Below are 20,959 nucleotides of genomic sequence, written 5' to 3' on the forward strand. Positions count from 1 at the left end.
TTCCTTCCTTGAGTGACGGTGAGCAGCGCTGTGCTCCACAGCATATCCTGAAATAGCTCACGTATCGTATTACCACAGTCCCTTGATAGCTTGAAAGCTATCACGTGTCCAATATCACTCCCGTCACTGGATGCTTTCGAATTGAACGGACAATCGACGGACAGGTAAGTTTCCGATGGTATTTCAGAAACTGTGATTCTGGAGCCAGCAACCGTCACGGTGGATGGACTACTGGGATTTGATTGTTTTACCACAATGCTTGATGAACCAAAACTGGTGGACCAGCTTGATGGATCAAAACTGGCTGGTAGATAGCAGCACCATATGATGGTCTATAGTAATTCCATACAGAAGACTCATATCTATACGACAAAAATAAGTTAAGATATCTATTTGAAACGCACATTAATGTTCTCAATGTTCACAGATTAGGCTTTCGTTTTGCCAACACCTTCACTATCCGTGCCAAGTTATACGGACAAGAAGGCGGGTACCCGAGCCAAGCGGTGAAACATTCCATGATGATGTCACCGTGTTTTGGCCTGTTTTGTTGACGTTTTTGTCGCCCTCTAATGTCGACTCACCGACTCCGCTGACAGTCAACCACTGACATCAGCGTCGTTCATCGACTCATCATCAGCCGACATCTCATTCCGTCCATAAATTATTCCAACAGTATTTGCTAACATGGAGGTGGTGTTATACCAGGGCACACGTAAACACCCGTACTTCATGCATTTCAGTGAACATCGAGACTGCTACGTGATTTTACTTCAAGGTATGTAGTGCAGAAATGGTCCGTCCAGTCGCTCCAGAGTCGTTTAGATTGTAAACGAAGTGCACGAAAACTACAGAGCGATCTCGGTAAACCATATAGTCCTCCTCGAATACGGTCGGTACTCCGGCGTTAGCCGTTGACATAATACCAAGCGTTATTCAACCGCAGAGCAGCTAACGGTTAATTCCCGTCAATGTATACGCAATACATTGCAGTACGTAACATACATTACGCGTCAATTCTTTAAAAGTGGTATAAAAACCATACAGAGTGCACTGGTAAGACAGCTGTTGCTATTGAAACAGTAGGGGAAGGGGAACTTGCGAGTTCACACTTCTCCTCGAGCTCGTACGACATCGTGATGTGATATGTAAAGTACCCATAAGAAGAAAGAACGTTTTGGGCTCTCGTTTGTCGGGTTTCCCCATTCCGCTATCGTTGTAGGTACCGGATCAAGGGCAGGATTATTGTTCTGCTCTTGCAATGGCAAGACACGTCTTGCGGTAGTACAGATGCGGAGCCAAAGCTCGAGGCAGGCGTCTTCGCATTCAGTACCCTCTCTTCATGTCGCTCTACAAGCATATAGTTACCAGCTCCCGTGGCATAGTGGTTAGGATGATCGCCTTCCACGCCGAGACTGTGAGGTGAAACGGGTTCGGATCGTGTCACCGGCTGTGCTGACTGAGTTTTTCCCTGGGTTTTCCGAAGACTTTCTAGACGAATGTTTGCACAGTTCCCCCTGAAGTCGTCCCAGGACGCATACTAACCCCCATGTCGCCCACTCCTTCCTGCTGTCCTCTGTCGATGTCTGTACGCCGCTCATAGCCACAGTTGCTATTTAATTTAAAATTAATTTTAATTAAATTAAAAAACAACGTGCAGTTGTGTTCTTGGGAACCCAGCTTGTTACGCTTGCAGAGATAGAGCTCCTCCGACAGTGGTCGGCGAGCTATATTACTGTAAAGAGCTGCACGAAGGCTGGTGATAATTGATCCTCATGACGAACCCTGAGACTGGGGAAATTGTGTGTCACTTTCCCAGTCTCAGGGTTCGTTATGAAGTTCTACATTACTGTTCACCACTGCCGTGTCTCTTTGCATTGCCACTGGCTTCCCTGAGTTGCGTGATTCTTTGCGGGTTTTCTTCTCGGTTCTTTGCACATGACTATAATGTTGCGCGCTGTTTAGCTTGCTTGATGCGTTCCGCGTAAGCATTTCGCGCATTCTATTAGTGTTACATTGTACTGAAATTGTGCTACACAAGTGTACTTTGTACCCTTAAGCATAGAAAGTTCACAGAAACAGGACACCAGGGAAACAAAAAAGAAAAAGCGAAACAATAAAGAAGTACACAAGCACAACACATAGTCGGGTCGTATGTGTTTCTGCTTCCTCCGTGTTTTGTTTCCGTGCGTTGCTCGTCACAGACTTGGCAAGTTGTGTTCAGACACTGAGATGACACCAGACAAACGCAAAAAAATAACAAAAACAAGACAGTTCATGGTCATGAGCATGGGAATATATCTATCTGGCCACTCCCCCTTTTCCCGTGTTCTGTTTATCTCTCTGCGATTCGCCATGCGTAGCAGCATCTGTATTTCTTACGTTGCCAGAGGATACGGACGTCCGTGTTCTCGGCCAACTACAATGACGCAACGTGGGGAGCTAGTTTTTTCTTTTTATTTCTTTTTTATTGAAGTATGTATTGCGTGCTCTCCATCTGGTAACACGGACCTCTCCGTCGTTGTATTGTGCTCTAAATGTTCGTTCCTCCATGAGTGCGTCAGCATAAGTCATCTCAGCTGCGCAATTACGTTACATTTCCGTAAAATTGTGAGATACTATTTGATGACGAATGACAGTGTACGGAGGCGACTGCAACATTGTTCTTTTTTTTTGCATTATGTTTGTAGAGAGGAGGTGTGTCCACGCACTTTCGCGTTCAGAATCAGAAACAAATTTGGTGTGCTTATGGTTTCTCACCTTTTTGGTGCCTACCTACCTACTATCTGGTACCCCCCCCCCCCCCCCGAATGTGTTGCGGATTCGAAATTGCGGATTCGGAATGCGGATTCGGATACCTACCCTTCCGAATTGGGTTGAAATTGATACTTTCCCGGACTTGCTCTTTGCATTAGAACTCAAGTGCAATAGCAAAGCAAATAAAAATGGAAAAATCAACGACGTTCGTAACGTATCCTACTCTGACCACCCTTCGAAATTACAAAAAGAAAAAAGAAGAAGAAGAAAAAGAGAGAGCGTTTGGTGTATACCGGTTTGCTCCAGACGCTGTAGTACAATGCTACGTATCCGAATGACCATCGGTGCTTATTTTGTGTGTTTTTCCTTCATCTTCCTTTCCAGTCAGCGGAGGAGAGCTAAATTGTTTCTAAAATATCTTGTACATAGCTCATATAACTTCATTCTCATATTTCACATATACTCCCATTTGCTGCTTGTACCTTACTTCGTTTACATTTTGGCTCGAATGAATATGAAACATGGGCTCCTCGGCACGAGTCATTCCGGGAATCATTGATACAGGCATGCGGCAATGCCGCTGTGTTTACAAATACACCTGCACTGATGCATATTTTTGTGGCTGTTATCTCAAGTGGAAGCAAACGTCGTCTAACGTTCCAAACTCGGCTCTGGGAGCAATACCTCCTGCGGTATCAGTTGGCTCTTCCCCAACAGCGCACTTATTGGACGCAGTTTGTTGTCTACATCGACCTTTCAGCCCTGCCTCTGCTTATTTTATCCTCGCACGATCACGCGCTTTGCCGGGTTCACGTAAACACTTCACAGCAAACCGAAGCGCAGAGCCCTATCAAGCCTTATCAAGGCACCTGTTGCGTTTGCGGCACAATAATATAACTCCATAATCGCTGATCAGCATGGACGAATGTATGCACGTGAAAACGCGTGCTCCATCGCCCACAGTTCCCATCGGCCCTGAAACCCTTGAATACCCTGGAATTTGGAAATGCCGCTTTCAAGGTCTGAAAAACTGGAATTTTCCACAGTCCTTGAAAACCCTTGATTTTGCATCTTTTTTCTTGTTCTCATGAAGCTGCTACTGCAAATTCCCGCTTATCCTCAGTCAAAACTATAGTTTCGAAACCACAACAGCTAGCAAGAAATCAGCAGCAACGGATTAACAGCCCCACGGTCTCTCGACGGCGCCCTCCGTTATATTAATATTTCTTTTTCTTTTTGTTATATGATCAATAACGTCCAGGAGCCATCAGGCACATTTGTGAATGGCTTACTATTAGTGCAATCCCTGTGTATTTTCTCGTGTGATACCTGTACCTAAAATAAATATATTCGTAAAGGTTTGTAGCCCTGGTCATAAACTATGTTTTACATCCCAGACAAAATGACGACGGAGCTTTAAAAGGTCCTTTAAAGGCCCTTGCATTTTTGTTCCCGGATTCAGTGAGAGTCATTTGTCGCCAGCGCGAGCTAAGATAATCCCGCATGCAACAAAGGAAAAGCGCGACGCGCTGCGAGCTCCCTGTGGCGCACGAACACAGTGACGTCAGTGAACACCGATATTATGTACGAAAACATAACAAGATGATCGCTAAAGTAATAAATACGTAGTTAGTGCGAACCTGTAGTTGATCATTTTGGGGTTGACTATTACAGTCTCTATAAGCTACACGTTCTTAAGCTATAACGTTCTTGAATACGCAACGGCGTGCTGAACTGAACTAAGCTACGTGAAGTATCCGGGTAAAGAGGGTACCAGAACTATCTGCCAGAACCGGCAGATGGGAGGAAGTGAACTACGAAGGAAGTAAAGGCAGCCGTTACCCCCTTTCTACTCCCAAAATACTCCCGTTTTTTAAGAGTGCACCGTAGTGCGTAGTATGCCAAACCTACCTCGAAGGAGCGACATTTAATCTATTTATTCAAATTGTAAGGTTATAAAGTTTACTGACTTTACAGAATTCCCAGAATTCTCAAAATCACAAATTCTGCAACAGAAAGCTGATACTCGGTCAGTATAGGTCTGATGGTCCTTCTGGAAAACACGCTTAAATTTGGAGTTTCTTAAGTGCAGTCGTGGCATGCTTCTATAGGGAACATGGTTTCTGCTCGTAGCGCAAACTTCAGACCGCTAGCTCTCTAGTATTGGAATGTGGTGGTGTTTGAGGCTAATATTTGGGATTTGGCATATGTCTACCACCACAATAAACACTGATTCCTTTTTCTTTTTGGCAATCGCCAATGGCTGAGCAGCATGGCTGGATCACTTGGCGTGCAATGTACCAGCTGTGTTTATAGAACGATATAACCTTATGCGATCAGCTCAACTGGCCCACAACTCACACAGTGGCCTGGACGTCATTAATGAGCAATTAGAGCAATTTGGGACCTCCACAGTAATTAGGATCATTGAGTGAGTCATTACACTAATTAGGGAGCATCTAAGACGTGTTCAGACCACTGTGTGAGTTGTGGGCTAGTTGAGCTGATCAAAAATAGGTAGAAAAGAAAATAAAAAGATAGAAATAGAATGGAGAGAAGGAGTTTACTTGAAGATCAACGACGCCATCTTGAAGAAAGCGGTCCGGAACCGCCGCTGACCATTGCTGGCCAACGGAGCACAGAGGCAGGCTGCAAAGCACCACAGCTGTGACCACCAGTTCCGGACATCCCGTGACGTCAGCTGTGAAGTCATCATAGCATGTCTGGGCAGGTTAGGACAGCTCTGGACATGCAAGGAGAAAAACACTCATAATACAGAAGCTGTGAATGCAAGAGTAAATATGCTAACCATCAATAGCTAACAACAGAAAGAATCAGACACAGAAGCAAAGCAGCCCATGCGACTGCTATGTGAACAGCAGACCTATGCGACTGCTCCATCCGACAGCCAGGCACAAACTGAGCCGCACGGGGACTGCGGAGCGACCGAGGGCACGTCTGCACTCCACGAGATGCAGCGAGCAAGTGACTGGAGCGCCGCGCCCGCTACGCATGCGCTCTTAGCGCCCTCTGCGGCGACCACCTGTGAGAAGTAACACGACCGTACCTGCGAGAGGCTAAGCGAGAAGTCTATTCCTGCGTCCTCTTCTTGCGTTGCTCATTGGTCGTGACGTCATCCCATTGTCCCAAGGCTACAGCGCTTTTTTTTCACACGGTCCACACAACTGGGCAAGGTCAATCTTCAATGAAGCCATGGCATGACGACATCACCTAAGCACGTTGCTACATGATTCAAGGGCGCGTACGCTGTAGACAGGGGACCTATTATTTATTAAATTATCCCAAGATTATTTCCTTTATTCTTGTATAACCATTGCATAGGAAGCAGAAAAACTATTGCAGAAAAGCACCATGCATGAAAACGCAAAAAAAAAATGCATGAAAACTGATCGTAGGAATCCCAAAGTCTTACTAAATGAGACTTGCAAAAGAACAAAAGATCCAACTCCATCAATGGCTAATAAGAGGACTAGGCACTCAACAAATCAACACAGAGTATGGGTAAAACGGAGCGCAGAACGATGTGTCTACTCCAGCCGACAGCCAGGCACGGAACTCAATCGTAATGCTTTTTTCTCCTTTATAGAGTCACGCATCTGTCCTTCTTGCGGTTACTTTCTGAACTAACCTAATCGCAGAATTATTAAGAATCGTTCTGCCAGTATTCCCATTTAAATCAACGGCGCAGCAGTAGCGTCATCGTCAAGGCAAGAATGTTCCTTGTCATAAAAGAAAAAAAAATACAAAGCGGCAACCAAAGAAAGCATGCAGGTCAGCACATGTCAGAAGCGCTGTTAAACGAGGAAAAATCGCACGAGCGCTGGGCAACAGAGGAAAAGAGTGAACAGAGTGAAAAAGACATTCACCATCATTTTTTCACGTACATCGCATTCATTCATTGTCAGTCCATTCATCACAAAATCCACCATACACCAGTGACCACACATCTCCACCCCATCAGAGGCAAACGGAACCCCACCGAAGCTACGCTCTTCCACTAATGACCAACGCAATTCCTAGGAACAGAATTAACGCCTCCACACCCGCCAATGTCCAAGAGACAAGTGATTCCTTGCGCCCTCTACAGACCTTTCTCATTGGTCGAGACGTCATCCTATTGTCTCAGGCTACACTGTTTTTTTTTTTTTTCACTAATGCTCCTCTGGACAAGGTCCACCTGAAGCAATAGAGTCGCGGTATGACGTCTCATGCACCTGCGTGGCTCAAGGACACGTACGCTCTAGACAGGGGACCTGCTATTTATTGAATCACTATCCCAATATTATTTCCTTCATTGTACTATAACGATTGCATAGGAAACTATTGCAGAAAAACATCATGCATGAAAGCTGATTGTAGGAATTAAGCATTTCATTCCCAAAGTCTTACTAAATGAGACTTGCAAAAGAACAAAATATCCTAACACCATCAATGGTTACATAGAACGAGCTAATCGAGACATGTCCGTCCCATCCGACAGCCAGGGAGATAACTGAATAATGACGCTTTGTTCCTCGACTAGATAAAGCCATCTACCTGTCCCCCTTGCGGTTACTCTCTGAACTAAATGAATCGCAAAATTATTAAGAATCATTCTAGCACTAGTCCCATTTAGGACAGCACTATCGTCAAGACAAGAATGTTCCTTGTCAAAAAGAAAAAAAAAACTACATGCAGAAGGAAAGCATGACAGAACATGCCAAGGCATGTCAACGCATGTTTGTCAGTAGAAAAGGAGAAAAAAGCGAAGAGAAAAAAGCAGAAAACCAACATCAAACTATTTCTAAACACACACACACACACATTCCTCTTATTCGAAGAACAGTGCTCATCGTAAATCCCTCCAGGACAATGCACACCATTTTTCTATTGCTACACTTTTTTCCAGTAACGGTCAATGCATTGCTACAGACAGCGTGACGTCATCACATCACAGACTGCGTGACATCACAAGACAGCGGGAAAGACACAGACTCCTATTATTTATTGAATCGCACCGTGCATATTAGTGATTTTCACCCCAAAGGCTCATCATGGTCATTAGAATCACAACACCAGTAAACTACCACTGCTCTTTAAAATAATAAGTGAAACCACTCAACATTATCACCATGCTTATGTAATACATGACCCTTACTATGCTCATACATTCGTTGTCTGAGGCTATACCTGCGAGCAAAAAGGCGCGAAAGCCTGGGGGCAAAGTTCTAATCGCGCTCGACGGAGGACTAGACAGAACGCCGTTACGGGAACATGATTGCATTCCTACATGATTATTGCATTGCAGTTTTGAAAGACTATCACAAAAACTACGTTCAACTATAATTTAGGAGCCTTAAATTCCACTTTCTATGGAAACTATAACTGCCCTGTTACTTGGAACACTATTAATCAAGCGCTCCAATTTTTTCTCTCTTCCCATTTCAGCGTTATCATGCAGTGAAGCAGTCTCACAACCAAAATAATTAATTTACACTGAGGCTGTCGTGCTAGGAATTTCTGTCCTGCGCTCAGATGCAAGCATTTCTGCAGAAATGCCTATAACAGCTGACTTCCTCAAGACACCGTGCTCCTAATTACATGTAACAAACAAAAAACATACAAACCCTCTTCTCACGAATTCAGCTGTACCATGTGACGTTCTTCTGCGTGAAAAACAGAAAGGGCAACAAAAAATTGTGCGCACTTGTGCTTGAATTGCAATGACTTCAAAAACCGAAGCATACGCTAATAAACTAAGAAAAAGACCTTGCGTCAAGAAAGCACAGGACGAGAGCACACAAATTCCTTTAAGCGAGCAGGGAAAAGGCTTAAGACCTCAGGAATAATAGCAGAGTCACCGGACATCGCTACGAAACTCAACGGCTAACACAAGGCGACAACAACAACAAGATACTAGCGGCGGGTAAAATTGCAACACTGCTAAACAAGTTCAGACATGCCATGTTGACGTCACAAATTAAGAAAAAAGCACGCACACACAGACAGCAGCTCAGGAATACACAAGGAGACGTGCTTTATAGGAATTTCTACTCCACACTCAGATACCATCATTTCTGTACAAATACCTATAAATACAAACAGCTTACTCCATCAACATATCGAGCAAAGTGAATACCGGCACTCAACAACATATAACAAAAACAAACAAATTCAATTCTCATGAACTCCCCTTTGCCAAGCGGCTTTCTTCTGCTCTACCTGGATGCTGACTGTTTCGCCCTCATCTACATTCTGAGTAAAAGCAGTGAAAGGAGAAAAGAACCGCGAAAAATTACACGCATTTGTACTCCAATAGCTGTAACTGCGAGAAACCGTAGCGCAAGCTAGTAAACTGAGAAAAAGACACCCATTTCTGCCACCAGATAATTCTTGCATAATGCCACATACACAGCCGCATTGCCCTTGCGTAAAGAAAGCACAGGACAGGGATACACAGATTTCGATAAGTAAGTAGGGAAAAGGCTTAAGTCTAACCGCTCAGGAATAATCGGAGAATCACCGCTTGTCGCTACGAAACTCAATGGCTAGCACAACATGACACCAACAAGATACTAGCGGCGGGTAAAACTGCAACACTACTAAACAAGTCCGGACATGCCATGATGACGTCACAAATCAGGAAAAAAAGCACACACACACACACACACACACACACACTGCACGCACTTCTGCTCCAATAGCTGTTACCATAACGCACGCTAATCAACTGAGAAAAAGACACTCTTTTCTGCTATCAGAAAATTATTGCATAATGAAATAGACGCAGCTGCGTTGTCCCTGCGTAAAGAAAGCACAGGCCAAGCGCCTACACAAAACGAACAGAGAAAATCGCTTCTACTGGGCGTTACCGCACATCGCTACGAAGCTCATCGGCTAACACAAAACGACAACAACAAGATTTTAGCGAAGGGTAAAAATTGCAGCAAGAAAGACACTACTGAACAAGTCTAGACATGCGACATCGAATGCGAAAACACAGGTGATCGGGGAAAAGGCCTAAGCCTGCGGCGGATCATCATAGAGCGTACACAAGTTCATTTTTCTATTTCGCGTAAACTAAACGCAGTTTGCTTGGAAAACGACGTACACATTTTCTTAGGGAGCAGAGAAATATAGGAATTTCTACTCCGTGCTCAGATACCACCATTTCTGCTCAAAAACCCATAACTGCAAAGTTAAGCACTGCTTACTTCGTCACACATATCGTGCACCCAACAAAATCAAACAAGCAACCCGATTTCCACCGATAGAACACTCTTCAGCTTTTAAAAGGATGCTTTCTTCTGCGTACAAGTAGAGAAAATAAGAAAAGGCCAGTGAAAAATTACACGCACTTTTCCTCGCGTAGCTATAAGAGGAAAAAATAAAATAACTAGGCACACGCTAATACACTGTGACAAAGACACCCATTTCTGCTATCAGATAATTATTGCATAATACTAGATACACAATTGCATTGTCCCTGCGTGAAGAAAGCACAGAAAAAGGACACATAATTTATCTTAAGCGAGCAGGAAAAGTCACTTCTTTTCGGACAGCTTAATACCATTAAGTCTGAATTTTTTCAAAGAAAACAAAGCTTCAACAGGGCTACGAACGTGACAGACACATACTAACAAACAAACAACAGTACCGGCGTCGAGCACTCATAAAATACCCTACCCAATACAAAGACTTCACCAGGTTCGCGATTCCATTAAAAACGCTCGTCCTATCCTACAGATAGCAATGCAAACGCGACTACTCTTATTTTTTAAACCAGTATTTCGCGCAATAGTACATAAATGTATCATTCGTGTCACACGAAAAGGCAAACACATTGCACTTACTTGTCACGTGGGGTCCCTGGTTCAGAAAAGCGGGCGCGCGCGAGCACACACACACAGACACACTCACATTTTCACACTCACAAACTATTTATTTTCTATCTATTCTATTTATTTATCACTATCTATTTTCGCAACCACATAAATCCATATTATTCTTCAGGTCAATAATTATCCTACCATCGTCAAAAGAACGCACACACATGTATGCGAACGCAAGACAATCGGTCCTCGTTCCGGATGTAATAGGAAATCGACACTCGGCCGGCGCGAACCAAAAAAAGGAAGGAATGCATTTTCGCAATACATCCACGAAGAAACGGTGCCGTGCTTGTGCGCAGCCATCATTATATAGGAGCGAATTCACTTCGTTTTCCTTTTATTTGCTTGCACCCATATATTTTGCAAGAATATTATAGAGCAGAACGGCTAAATGTGAACGTCATTCGCTACACACTGTAGCTCTCATCATTTTTAAACCAAACCACTTCACAGGGCGAAGGCGTCCGGGGCGGCGACCCCTCTCGCGCACCCGTCGCTACGGCTCTGCCCACGACCTCCAACCTAAGTATGACTACTCTACGTTACATTCACAAACAATACACAGGGGCAAAAAGATACACCTTGTCGCGTTTTGTAATAAACAAGGTCAAACAGGGACCTGAAGGAACCTCCAGATTGTGTTTTCCGGGGTTCAACCACCGGTGAATTTGCGCTGTTCTTAACATGCTTTGCTATCAGAACGAGATGAAAATAGACGAAAATTTAGCCTATTTCGACTCCTAGTCTGTACAAAACTGACTACTGATGCTTGTAAAAAATTGATTACTTATTCTAGGCACAACCCGGTTATGCTAAAGAGGACACTCCTATTTGCTTTTCGTATTAGAAACCGATTTGACTGACCAGTAAAATAGATATGAAGCAAGCGCCTTCTCAGCTACACGTAAGTTTTGCAACTTCGCCATTCATCTTTAATAATGAAATGTTCTCTCCGTGAAATTTATTATCACAACCATCTAAGTGACTAGACCCAGGAACATTATCGGGTTGGTTGCATCTAGACAAACTATGCGCGGATTAACTTAGAGGGTGCGAATATCGAATAGAGATTTTTTACGAACAAGATACGAACACAAGATAGGAATAAGAACAATTATATTGTGATTCTGAGAAGGGGGAGCAGCACGTTCTGATTACCACTACAAAATATAAGCCGGAAAAATGTATGCGGTAGGCAGTCTTCTTAGTGTGAACCTTTGCCACAACCTGCGTTACACATTTAATTCATCTTAATTCCAGTAAATATGCTGATAATATTGACGAGCTAATCCAACTTTATCGACAACAAAAGTGCACGGATGATTTTGTGGAGAGCGAAAGGCACAAAGAGCATTGTTTGCCATGTGGATAAAAAAAATCTAAAAAAATAATAATAAACACGAGGAAGATAAATGCGGTTGAAAAGGGAAAAAAGTTCGCGACGGTCGGTTACAGTGACTGACGGCAAGTTCCCGAGTTCAATAACACCAATACACTACATAAAAAAAAAGAATGAAGAAAATGAACGGCATAATTCACAGAAAGTTGATGACAGAAAATGAAAAAAAAAAAAAGACAACGAAAAGTGCAGAAACAGCTGTATAGCTGTAGCAGAAAACGTCTTCTTTCGGTATTTGCCTGCGACATCTCTCGGGGAAGGCTGGGACTTACAAACCATGGTTACCAACTTACGCGGTAAATCTCGCTTGCCGCAGCCCATCGGTTTCGGTTTCGCTGGGCGGTGAGCGGGTAGCTTTTATGCATTCGGGCTCCCCTTGATACACTCCGATTACTGTGAAAATTTCAGGATTTGTTCTGTGCATAATTGTCTCTCTTCAATGCGGATTTTGCTTTCAAACAAGCACTAGAACAATACGAAATGACAAGTTGAAAAATCAAATTTTTGCAGGTTTTCTTAGGAGTGTTTATAAATTACCTACGTCAAATATCAGTAATACGGGGCTGTGGCACACTTTGTGTATCCCAGGACACAACGCTGCAAAAAACTACATAGCGCTATTTTCTTTTTTCTTCACGTAAAACCTTGGCAAAGATGAGCAAAAAATTAGAATACGCTCTTGTTCCTCGCTTTATAGTAGAACAGCTGAGCGACGTATAAACAAAAGGGCGCTGTAGCACATTTGTATGGAAAAAATGATTTCCTAGGATATCAATACTTGCAAAGTCAGACAAATAGGAGCGGCGCAATCTCTTGGCAAACTGGCAGTTTTCACAAGAGGAGTGGGACCAAAGCCTTAACATGTGTTCATAGGTCATCACTAAATTGGTGAGCCGATAAAGACTCAAAATCGAATCAAATCAAATAATCATTCCAGCATCGCTGGCTGCAAGCTTGGGTACCCAACAGAGCAGTGCGCTCCCATCAACACGCCTTGGGCTGACCTTACACACCCGAAGCCTTTTCTGAATGCATTCTGCTGTCGCACCACCAAAAGAGAGAAAGAAAAAGAAAGACAGGAAGTGTTTGCTTTAGTTAAGCGACACGTTCGAAGGAGCATTGAGGGTATTTGGCTTGTCCTAGAGCGAGTGTTTACGAGCGAATGGAAAGTGGACAGCGTCATCACAGTATGCAATTGTATTGGAAATACTGTAATAGATTTATGTACCACACTGAAAAGCGTTCATCCATTGGCTAGAGGAGCACTGATAGTGGCCTCGTGGACCATGTGACATTATGGGAGACTTGCCTTCACTTACCACAGTCCAGATAGCTGTCTCCCTTTCAAATAACGACATCGTTCCAGATGTTCTCTTCACGGCACGGAAGATAATAATGTTGCAGGTACGCATTCGGTGTTGCAGCTAACGGTAATATCACAGCATCGTTCCTTTCGTCGAAGTATCAGAGACACGTCTGTACTCGATCTCGTGATAACAGGAAGTGCACGAAGAGCGGGCTTCTCGCGCCTCCTAGTTCTAACTTTATTTTTCTCATGTAAAAATGTGGCAAAGAAGAAAATACACAGAATAAATGTTATAAACAGAAGACATATCAACGCGCAAAATAATATTTCAACAAATAAAAGGAACAATAAGCTTGGTTGAGAAGCAACGTAAATGTGTCGTCCTGGTATTGCAATAAAGTAGATTGGAGACAGAGAAAAAAGTAGCCACTCTTAATCATAAATATCCCAGAATATACGCTTAAAAATCAACGCACCAAAATATTCGACGGAATATCCCCGTGTATCAGCAAAACGCTAAGGAATCCCCGGTTAACAATATGACGTTAAAAATAAATCGTTTCAGAATCACCTCAAAATCCACCCTGCGGTTGCTACAGTCACGTGGTATGGCCCGAGTGAAATTGACCATCCGCTTCGACAAATTCCAAAGTCGGCGAATTTAATTGGACTCCTACCATGAGTATACAGTTCGTCGCTTTTCGATATATTTCGATATATTTCGACGCTTTCACATTGGGGGTGCAGGAAAGGCGCGTCCCCCCCCCCCCCAAGCTGCGCAATCAACAACAACAACAAAAAAAAAACTGTGTTCCTTTTTTGCGGACGATCTGCTGAACGGATTTTTGTTCTGAAAAGTGTTACGATATCAGGTGACCAAAATGAACGGATGTTCTGATTGGGATAACTTCGTAGATTTTACAATTAAAGGGGCCGTAAACAGGCCACCAAACATTTCTGAAATAATGATACCCCATGAAAGAACGCAGATCATAATACCTAAATATACATTTCGTTCGGCTCGTGCCAGCTCATTGACCCATATAACTGCTTTCAAAGATGAGTAACCAGCGAGCCTCTCTCCACCACGCATACGTCACATGGCTACGTAGCGTTTTGCCGTCCAATCGGGGGGCCGAGCTGCGCTCATGACGTTTCAAATTACCAGCCAAGAAACATACTTTGTTATCAGCTGTGAGTCGTAGCGCTCAGTTTGTTTGTGTGAAACGACGTTTTGCGCTCGGTGGTTCCGAAATTCAACGTCATGACATCTTCAACATCTCCGGCTGGCGCAGACGTCAACAGTTGGGCTGCTATCCCATGACGCGATTCGAACCCGGGTTCCTCCCAGTCACGACGTGATATGGCCAGCACGCTATCCACTGTACCACGGGAGCTGGTGACGCGAGGCCGCGTGGCTCAAACCAAAGTACGGCAGCCCAGTTGTCGGAATCATTCGAAGATGACGAAGATGTTCCAGTGTGACGAAGAAGACAGTGTGTCTGAAGCTCGCCTCGGCACTGTCAAGGGTTGCCCTGGTATTGCACTACCTCCAGGTGTGGCCCACCCGTCTCAAAACAAAAAAGATGTTCCATCGCGCACCTACCTAAGATTCCAGAACTGTAGTCCCGGATATTCATTCGCGCTCGCTGCGTGCTACTGCCCAGAAAACGTAGTGCGCGTATGATACCTAAATTAAACGCATTTCTTTTTCAGTTTGAGGCTGTAACTGTTTAGATTTTGAATAGAAGAGGATTCACGTTCATCTAGTCCAATTCCGCATTTGAAATAAAATCATACGTGGAACACTCGATCGTAATTGTTGAGGAAAGTGCTACGTCAAAATGACGTAAAGTTAAAGCGCGGGGCGGAGCTTAAATGCGAAAGAGTGCAGTGAATATTTCATCCGTATGCAAGCGCCTTTTGTTTTTGTGCGTTAGTAATTGCAAGGAGTTTTCACTGCATAAGTTTCAATAATATAACACAAAGAAATGTGCACCTTTTGTACCTGTTTACGGCCCCTTTAGAAAGTTAATTATTGAAAGTTAATTAAGACATTGCCTTAGGAGTGTGCTAATCCCCCCCTAAGGAGTGCCCTTCAGCATATGCTATATTGCAATTGATTTCATCTCGGAAGAAGTGTTTTCATATACTTCAAAAATATGTTCGCATTTAGCTGGGACACCCTGTATTTTTCATAGTGGATTCTTCAGCGAGTGTTTTTTGGGCGGGGAGTTTTGCACGGTTGATTCCTTATCGGGGAATTTTATGTAGTTTGTTGTAAAACAGTGTATTTTGAAATAGTTTTTCTTAAAGGATAAAGTTTATTAGTGTGGCCCCATTTCCGGCGTTGTGTCTCAAGTGTCTCGCACACTTATGATATGAAAATAAAATTCCATACACGCATGTGCTTTAGGAGTGGCGAGCTACGGTTATGACCTGTGTGTATGAGAGAGCAGAAATGTAAGAGTGAAAGGAGGATGAGTGAGAGAGAGTGGCTGGTTTGTCCCTTCAGATGACGCACCCTGGAAGTCGCTGAGAAGGCTGTTTTAAAGTTAATGGTCGTGCGCAGTATGTCCTGCTAAAGCTTGCACGTATAAGATATTCCAAGAATTCTTCCTGTACACATCCAGTAGACTTAACTGGACAGTAAACACTAAACTTAATAGGTGAATACTAATACAATACGTTCGGCGAGGAGTAGCTTTCTACCTTGATGGTGACCCTGATAAGCGCAGTTGGAAACCATTACAGAGAGCAGGAGCTGTTGTCGTATTGAGGCTATGTCTATTGAAGTTAGAACATACAGGGGACGTTGCTTTGCAAAGCACGAAGCCCGGCGGCATTGCCAGAATCCCAGCATCCGTACACAGTATTATTTATAACTGGTCGGCCCAATGCTACACTTGTTTGCACGCGGGGGCTACAATCATCTACAACCGCTGTGCGAAGATTCTGTGCGTAGAGCGGGTGTTAGGATATATACGAATCGGGTACACTGGGTATACCCGTGCCAATGATAACCTTGAAAATCACCACTGCCACGATTCAGCTCGCGAGCTGAACACCGGTACTGCAGTGCTCGATTAATAACATAAAACACACTTGGGCACACGCATTATCCATTACTCGATATATGTTTGAATTTGGAATTTCATGTTCTGCATGCTGAGTTCATGCCGAATTCAGCTGGTCATTTTCATGCGGCGGAGTGTATTATACCGGTGAGGGTTCTTTGTAGAAACCGACGAAGTATGCGGAGTATCAATGAAACGCGACGCAGGTTGTACTGAAACAACCAGTTAGTAGTCTTCAATGACCGTTGAAACCAATGACCATTGAACTCGCGCCACCAAGCGTGTAACATGTCAACTTCTCAAAAAGCAATAGATTCAATGGTCCCTGACAGGTTGACACGTTAGACGATAGGTGGCGCTACTCACACGTTCAATGGCCATTGGTTTCAATTTTCTTTTTTAATTAATTAAATTAAGTAATTTAATTGTTAGTACCCCGAAAACTGTGGCTATGAGCGGCATTGTTCGGAGGACAGCAGGAAGGAGTTGGGACAGGGGGTTAGTACGCGTCCTGGGCAGGCTTCAGCTATAGAACTGTGTCGACATTCGTCACCAACGTCTTCGGAAAACCCACTGAAAACCTCAGACAGCACAGTCGGTGGGATGATTTGAACTCACCACCTGCCACTGTTCAGCACGACCTTGGCTACCGCGAATGAGCGGGTAAACATGTACACACAAGCCAGTGTAGAAACGGTATGGCGAACCATTTGATGTCTACCAGCACAGGAGTATGTGTGCGGATGACACTCATCGCTAGGAGTTTTTCGCGCTTACGGGTACTTTTCAGTAACAACATATTGCTGGGGACGTCAATGAACAAATGTTCTAGTGGTGTCACATGAAACCTCACGTTACGCCGCTGTGAAGTCACTAAATGGGAATCTTTGTGTACTCATCCCAGTACGAGTGAACGAAGACCGCACTAACAAATAGCCAGAATGAATGAATGATGTTGATTCTCGGATCTGGCATTCATGCATTGCGAAGAGAAGATACAAGGATAAACAAAAATAAGTAATAAGCACCGACAACGGTAAATGTTCACACAACCGCGATTAGCCTATCGTGGTCCGGGAACCGTTACCGTGATCGCATTACAGTCTACAAAAATGTCCCTGTGATCTGCAAGAAACGAGAGAACAAGACAAAGCACCGCGCAGGCACTCCGGGAGAGTGAAGCATCTCGTTAGTGTACAGGGGTCGGATTCACAAACGCGATCATAAGTTACGCTAAGATGCGCTAAGACGTCGTAGCCTGCGACGCGCGTACGCGGCGTCGTAAGCGCGATTCACACAGCTATCGTAGTGGAGAGGGTACCCCCTTTGACGAGGAAGAGGAAGTTGCTCGTTTCCTGTCACGTGCACCTCCGAGAGAAACAGCCAAAGGGTGCGAGACTATCCCCCGAATTCTCGGTCCGCCCTTTATTCTTGCCCTGAGGGCCCCTTGACAAGGGTTCCCTCAAGGGGATCACTCGAGGGAAGGGCGCGTTTGATTCCCAGCGCGCACTCGGCAGGCCCTTGGCGAAGCGCGTGACGTTTACATTCCCTGGCGCTCGCGCGTGCGCAGACGACCCGGCTCTCGCTTGTCGTCTGCTACACGATTGCTCCATTTGTCCTGTTTGCTGCCGGTTGTTTTTTGTCGCTGGCTGATTTGAAATGGAAGCGTCACATTCTTCGCAGCGAACACCATACACGGTGGAAGAGAAAGAACTTCTTGTGGAACTGGTTTCAAAATATAAAACAATTATAGAGAACAAGCAATCCGACAACGCTATGCTCCGAGCCAAAGCCCGAACCTGGGAAAAATTGGCTCAGGAATTTAACGCCCAGACAAACGTAACAAAGAGGGACGTTAAACAACTAAAAAAGTGCCTCGAAAACATCAAGTTCAAGGCTAAAAAGGAAAACGCTAGGCAGCGGCAGCATATTTACGCTACCGGCGGCGGGCCTCCCTTGAACAGGGACGACTCGGATTCCGTGTCTCAAAGAATCAGCGATGTACTCCCACACATCTCATATCGTATTCCAAATAGGTATGTGTGGATAGATGTGGATGTGTGGATGTAGGTGCACAGCCCCTGCATATACTGCATTAAATTCGTAACTGGCAGGGAAGCCTGCTGTGCAATACACTGCGACTGCTCATGTACGACTTCCATATTCTAGCTGGGACAGTGACGCACTGGACGGTGCTGGGTCATCAATGCGTGCACCTCATGTTGCACAGAGTGAAGGAGGCGACCGTGAGAGTGCTGGAGAGGTTTGTATGCAGCCTGCTTTTGGACCAGTCGTTCACTCCTGCATGTCCATAGCGGAGCGTGAAACGGTTCAGTTTTGTATTTCTCTAGGAAATGTCCGCCCCCTTATGTGAGCGTGCCCTCTGTGAATGCAAGACACTGACATTTCTTACTTCTTACAGCTTCTTCAAAACATTGATGCTGAGGACGACAATGAGGACTCCCACGCTGCTGTCAGTACGCCTGCAGCTGATGGAGGAGCTGCACGCGGAACACGGCCAACAAATAACAGCTCTGACAATGGTCACTTGGATTGGTTAACGTTCACATACGTTTGCGAACACTGTGCGTGATGTTTGAAAACATTAACTGGCTGCCTTACGTTGCATTCGCAATCTCTAATGAGCATTTACGTAGTGGGACATTGTGGGTCACAGCAACTATATTTAATAGCAGTGTTTATGCTAGGGTTTCAATACTAATGGGGGATGTATGTGTGTCAATATCAGTACATAGGCCCCTAATTTCCCTCCGTCTTTACGTTATTTGGACACTGTTAGTGTACATTTTGTGCAAGCACCATATGAACCATGTACTCAACATGTTTATTGTGAAACATTATTTACACAGCAAAGTACCCACCCCCAAAAATATCCCCACTCTAAACATATTCGTCTAAATGGATCCCCACACATACAATATCCACACAGCGCCTGACCTTGGAGAGACCTACAGCTCAATCTCAAATAAAATTACCATGACAGTGTCCTTCTCTGATACCATGACTTTCTCTGATGGCTTCGTACTAGTCTTGAGGTTAATGGCATATGAGAGCAAAGTATCTGGGGGGGGGGGATTTACTAGCAGAAAAAAAAAGAAAGGGGAAACAAAGTATCTGCATATATCACATAATAATTGTAATCTTCCGCACTGTAGGATCCCATGTGCAAGCCACAGAGTCACAGCTCACAACAAGAAAAAGGCCCCATACTATCGCAGAACAGGTCAGGGAAGAGGTCACAGCCCGTGTGGAAAAGGTTGAAGCAGAGAAAGTAGCAGCACTGGGGCTTTATGAATTGAAAAAGAAGTTTGCTCAACAACAAAATGATGCAAAACTGGCAATTTACAGGAAGAAGCTAAGAATTGCGGAACTGAAAGAGCAGTTGCTCCTCAAGCAACTACAAGGGCAGAGTATTGGCAGCCCAATGCATGAAACATTTTTGTGACTATTGAGCGTGTAAAATAAAAACCTATTAATGATGAAAGATGGAAGTCACTGGCAAGGCTAGCCAGCTTTAGGACTCGAACCCACCTCTTCTGGATTACTGGCCCAGGCCTCTACCAATTGAGCTAAGCTAACACACCTCCCCAGTGACTTCCAAGGGAGCGTCCATCTGAAGGGACAAACCAACCACTCTCTCTCATTCATCCCCCTTTGACTCTTACATTTTTCTCTTGTTGTCGTTGCGCCACTAAACTCCTAATCATCATCATCTTACATTTTTCTCACTCATACACACATTCATACGACAGGATCGACGCAAGCGGCATCATTTGAACATGGTAGAGCCCTGGACCGGTAATCCAGAAGATGTGGGTTAGAGTCCTACAGCTGACTAACCTTTTTAGTGACTTCCATCTTTCGTCATTAATTTGTGAGGCACTTGAGGCCTTGTATGTATTTGTCCTTTCTATGCGTTCCAGCCTCAGAACATCACTTGTCTCACGTCTCATAAAAACCTAATTCTAACTTCTGAAATGTCGCTGGATGAATGCACGTCTTGCTGCCACCCCTAATCTATCATCTGTGGCATTCTCCACAGCCTCACTGTCGACCTCTTCTGTTTCATCCGGCATGGTCAGCAGGTTTCTTTTTCGGCAGATGTTGTAGAGGACAGCGGTGGCAGTGATTATGGCAACTGTCGTCTCTAACTTTGTTGCCAGCTTCTTTGTGAGACAAGGGAACATCCGCTTCCAGACTCCGAAAGCTCTTTCGATCGAGTTCCGTGTTTTGATGTGAGCTTTATTATACCTGCGAAAGAACAGGTGTCATTAAAACAGAAACACACTATGGAATATTTTTACATTACATCAGCCGAGTTTTGCATGTATCGTGTGAGGTTCCAGAACAGGCACCATAATTTATTATTCTATCCATGCTGAATGTATAAATCAGTAGTGCAATCATAGAGTGACATAGCAGTCTAGCCAACTTGTGCCAAGAATTGTCATGTTTCATCGCACTGAAGCTCCTAACTCTGAATATGATTTTATGTGTCATATAATTT

The 20,959-nt window shown here is 44.3% G+C and overlaps 2 protein-coding genes and 1 long non-coding RNA gene across 9 annotated transcripts in view; 1 reads left to right on the forward strand and 2 right to left on the reverse strand.

Annotated features, from left to right (window-relative positions):
• Positions 1 to 13,429, reverse strand: part of LOC135391791 (uncharacterized) — a 45,020-nt gene extending 31,591 nt beyond the window's left edge. Inside the window, exons 1-2 of the long non-coding RNA XR_010422112.1 lie at positions 13,368 to 13,429; positions 5,325 to 5,500 (exon numbers count right to left, since the gene is read on the reverse strand). This is a non-coding gene — a long non-coding RNA (uncharacterized LOC135391791). The remainder of the gene's footprint in view (positions 1 to 5,324; positions 5,501 to 13,367) is intronic.
• LOC135391790 (uncharacterized) lies at positions 1 to 20,269 on the forward strand. Of its 5 annotated transcripts, none has more exons than XM_064622248.1 (5): positions 136 to 164; positions 428 to 778; positions 18,601 to 18,694; positions 18,854 to 19,016; positions 19,608 to 20,269. In XM_064622248.1, exons 2-4 carry the CDS (start codon positions 688 to 690, stop codon positions 18,990 to 18,992), a joined length of 324 nt encoding a protein of 107 aa, XP_064478318.1. In that variant the 5' UTR covers positions 136 to 164; positions 428 to 687; the 3' UTR covers positions 18,993 to 19,016; positions 19,608 to 20,269. The 5 variants fall into 5 exon arrangements, with proteins under 5 accessions (XP_064478314.1, XP_064478318.1, XP_064478316.1 ...); XM_064622246.1 differs by having other exon boundaries at positions 18,854 to 18,974; XM_064622244.1 differs by lacking the exon at positions 428 to 778 and having other exon boundaries at positions 1 to 164; positions 18,854 to 18,974.
• The window catches only part of LOC135391789 (putative nuclease HARBI1), a 7,455-nt gene continuing 5,759 nt past the window's right edge, over positions 19,264 to 20,959 (reverse strand). For all 3 annotated transcript variants that reach the window (XM_064622242.1, XM_064622243.1, XM_064622241.1), the window contains one exon: positions 19,264 to 20,703. In XM_064622242.1, the coding sequence (XP_064478312.1) occupies positions 20,418 to 20,703 (286 nt within the window). In that variant the 3' untranslated portion in view covers positions 19,264 to 20,417. The remainder of the gene's footprint in view (positions 20,704 to 20,959) is intronic.

The sequence above is a fragment of the Ornithodoros turicata genome, chromosome 4 (genome assembly GCF_037126465.1).
Source record: "Ornithodoros turicata isolate Travis chromosome 4, ASM3712646v1, whole genome shotgun sequence".
NCBI lineage: Eukaryota > Metazoa > Arthropoda > Arachnida > Ixodida > Argasidae > Ornithodoros > Ornithodoros turicata.

Bases quoted from the DNA above. Each gene is read 5' to 3' on its own strand.
- LOC135391790 (XM_064622244.1), top strand. From the start codon at position 18,638: ATGCGTGCACCTCATGTTGCACAGAGTGAAGGAGGCGACCGTGAGAGT. The intron at 18,695-18,853 runs GTTTGTATGCAG...TACTTCTTACAG, and splicing joins ACCGTGAGAGTGCTGGAGAG to CTTCTTCAAAACATTGATGC. The intron at 18,975-19,607 runs GTCACTTGGATT...TCCGCACTGTAG, and splicing joins AAATAACAGCTCTGACAATG to GATCCCATGTGCAAGCCACA.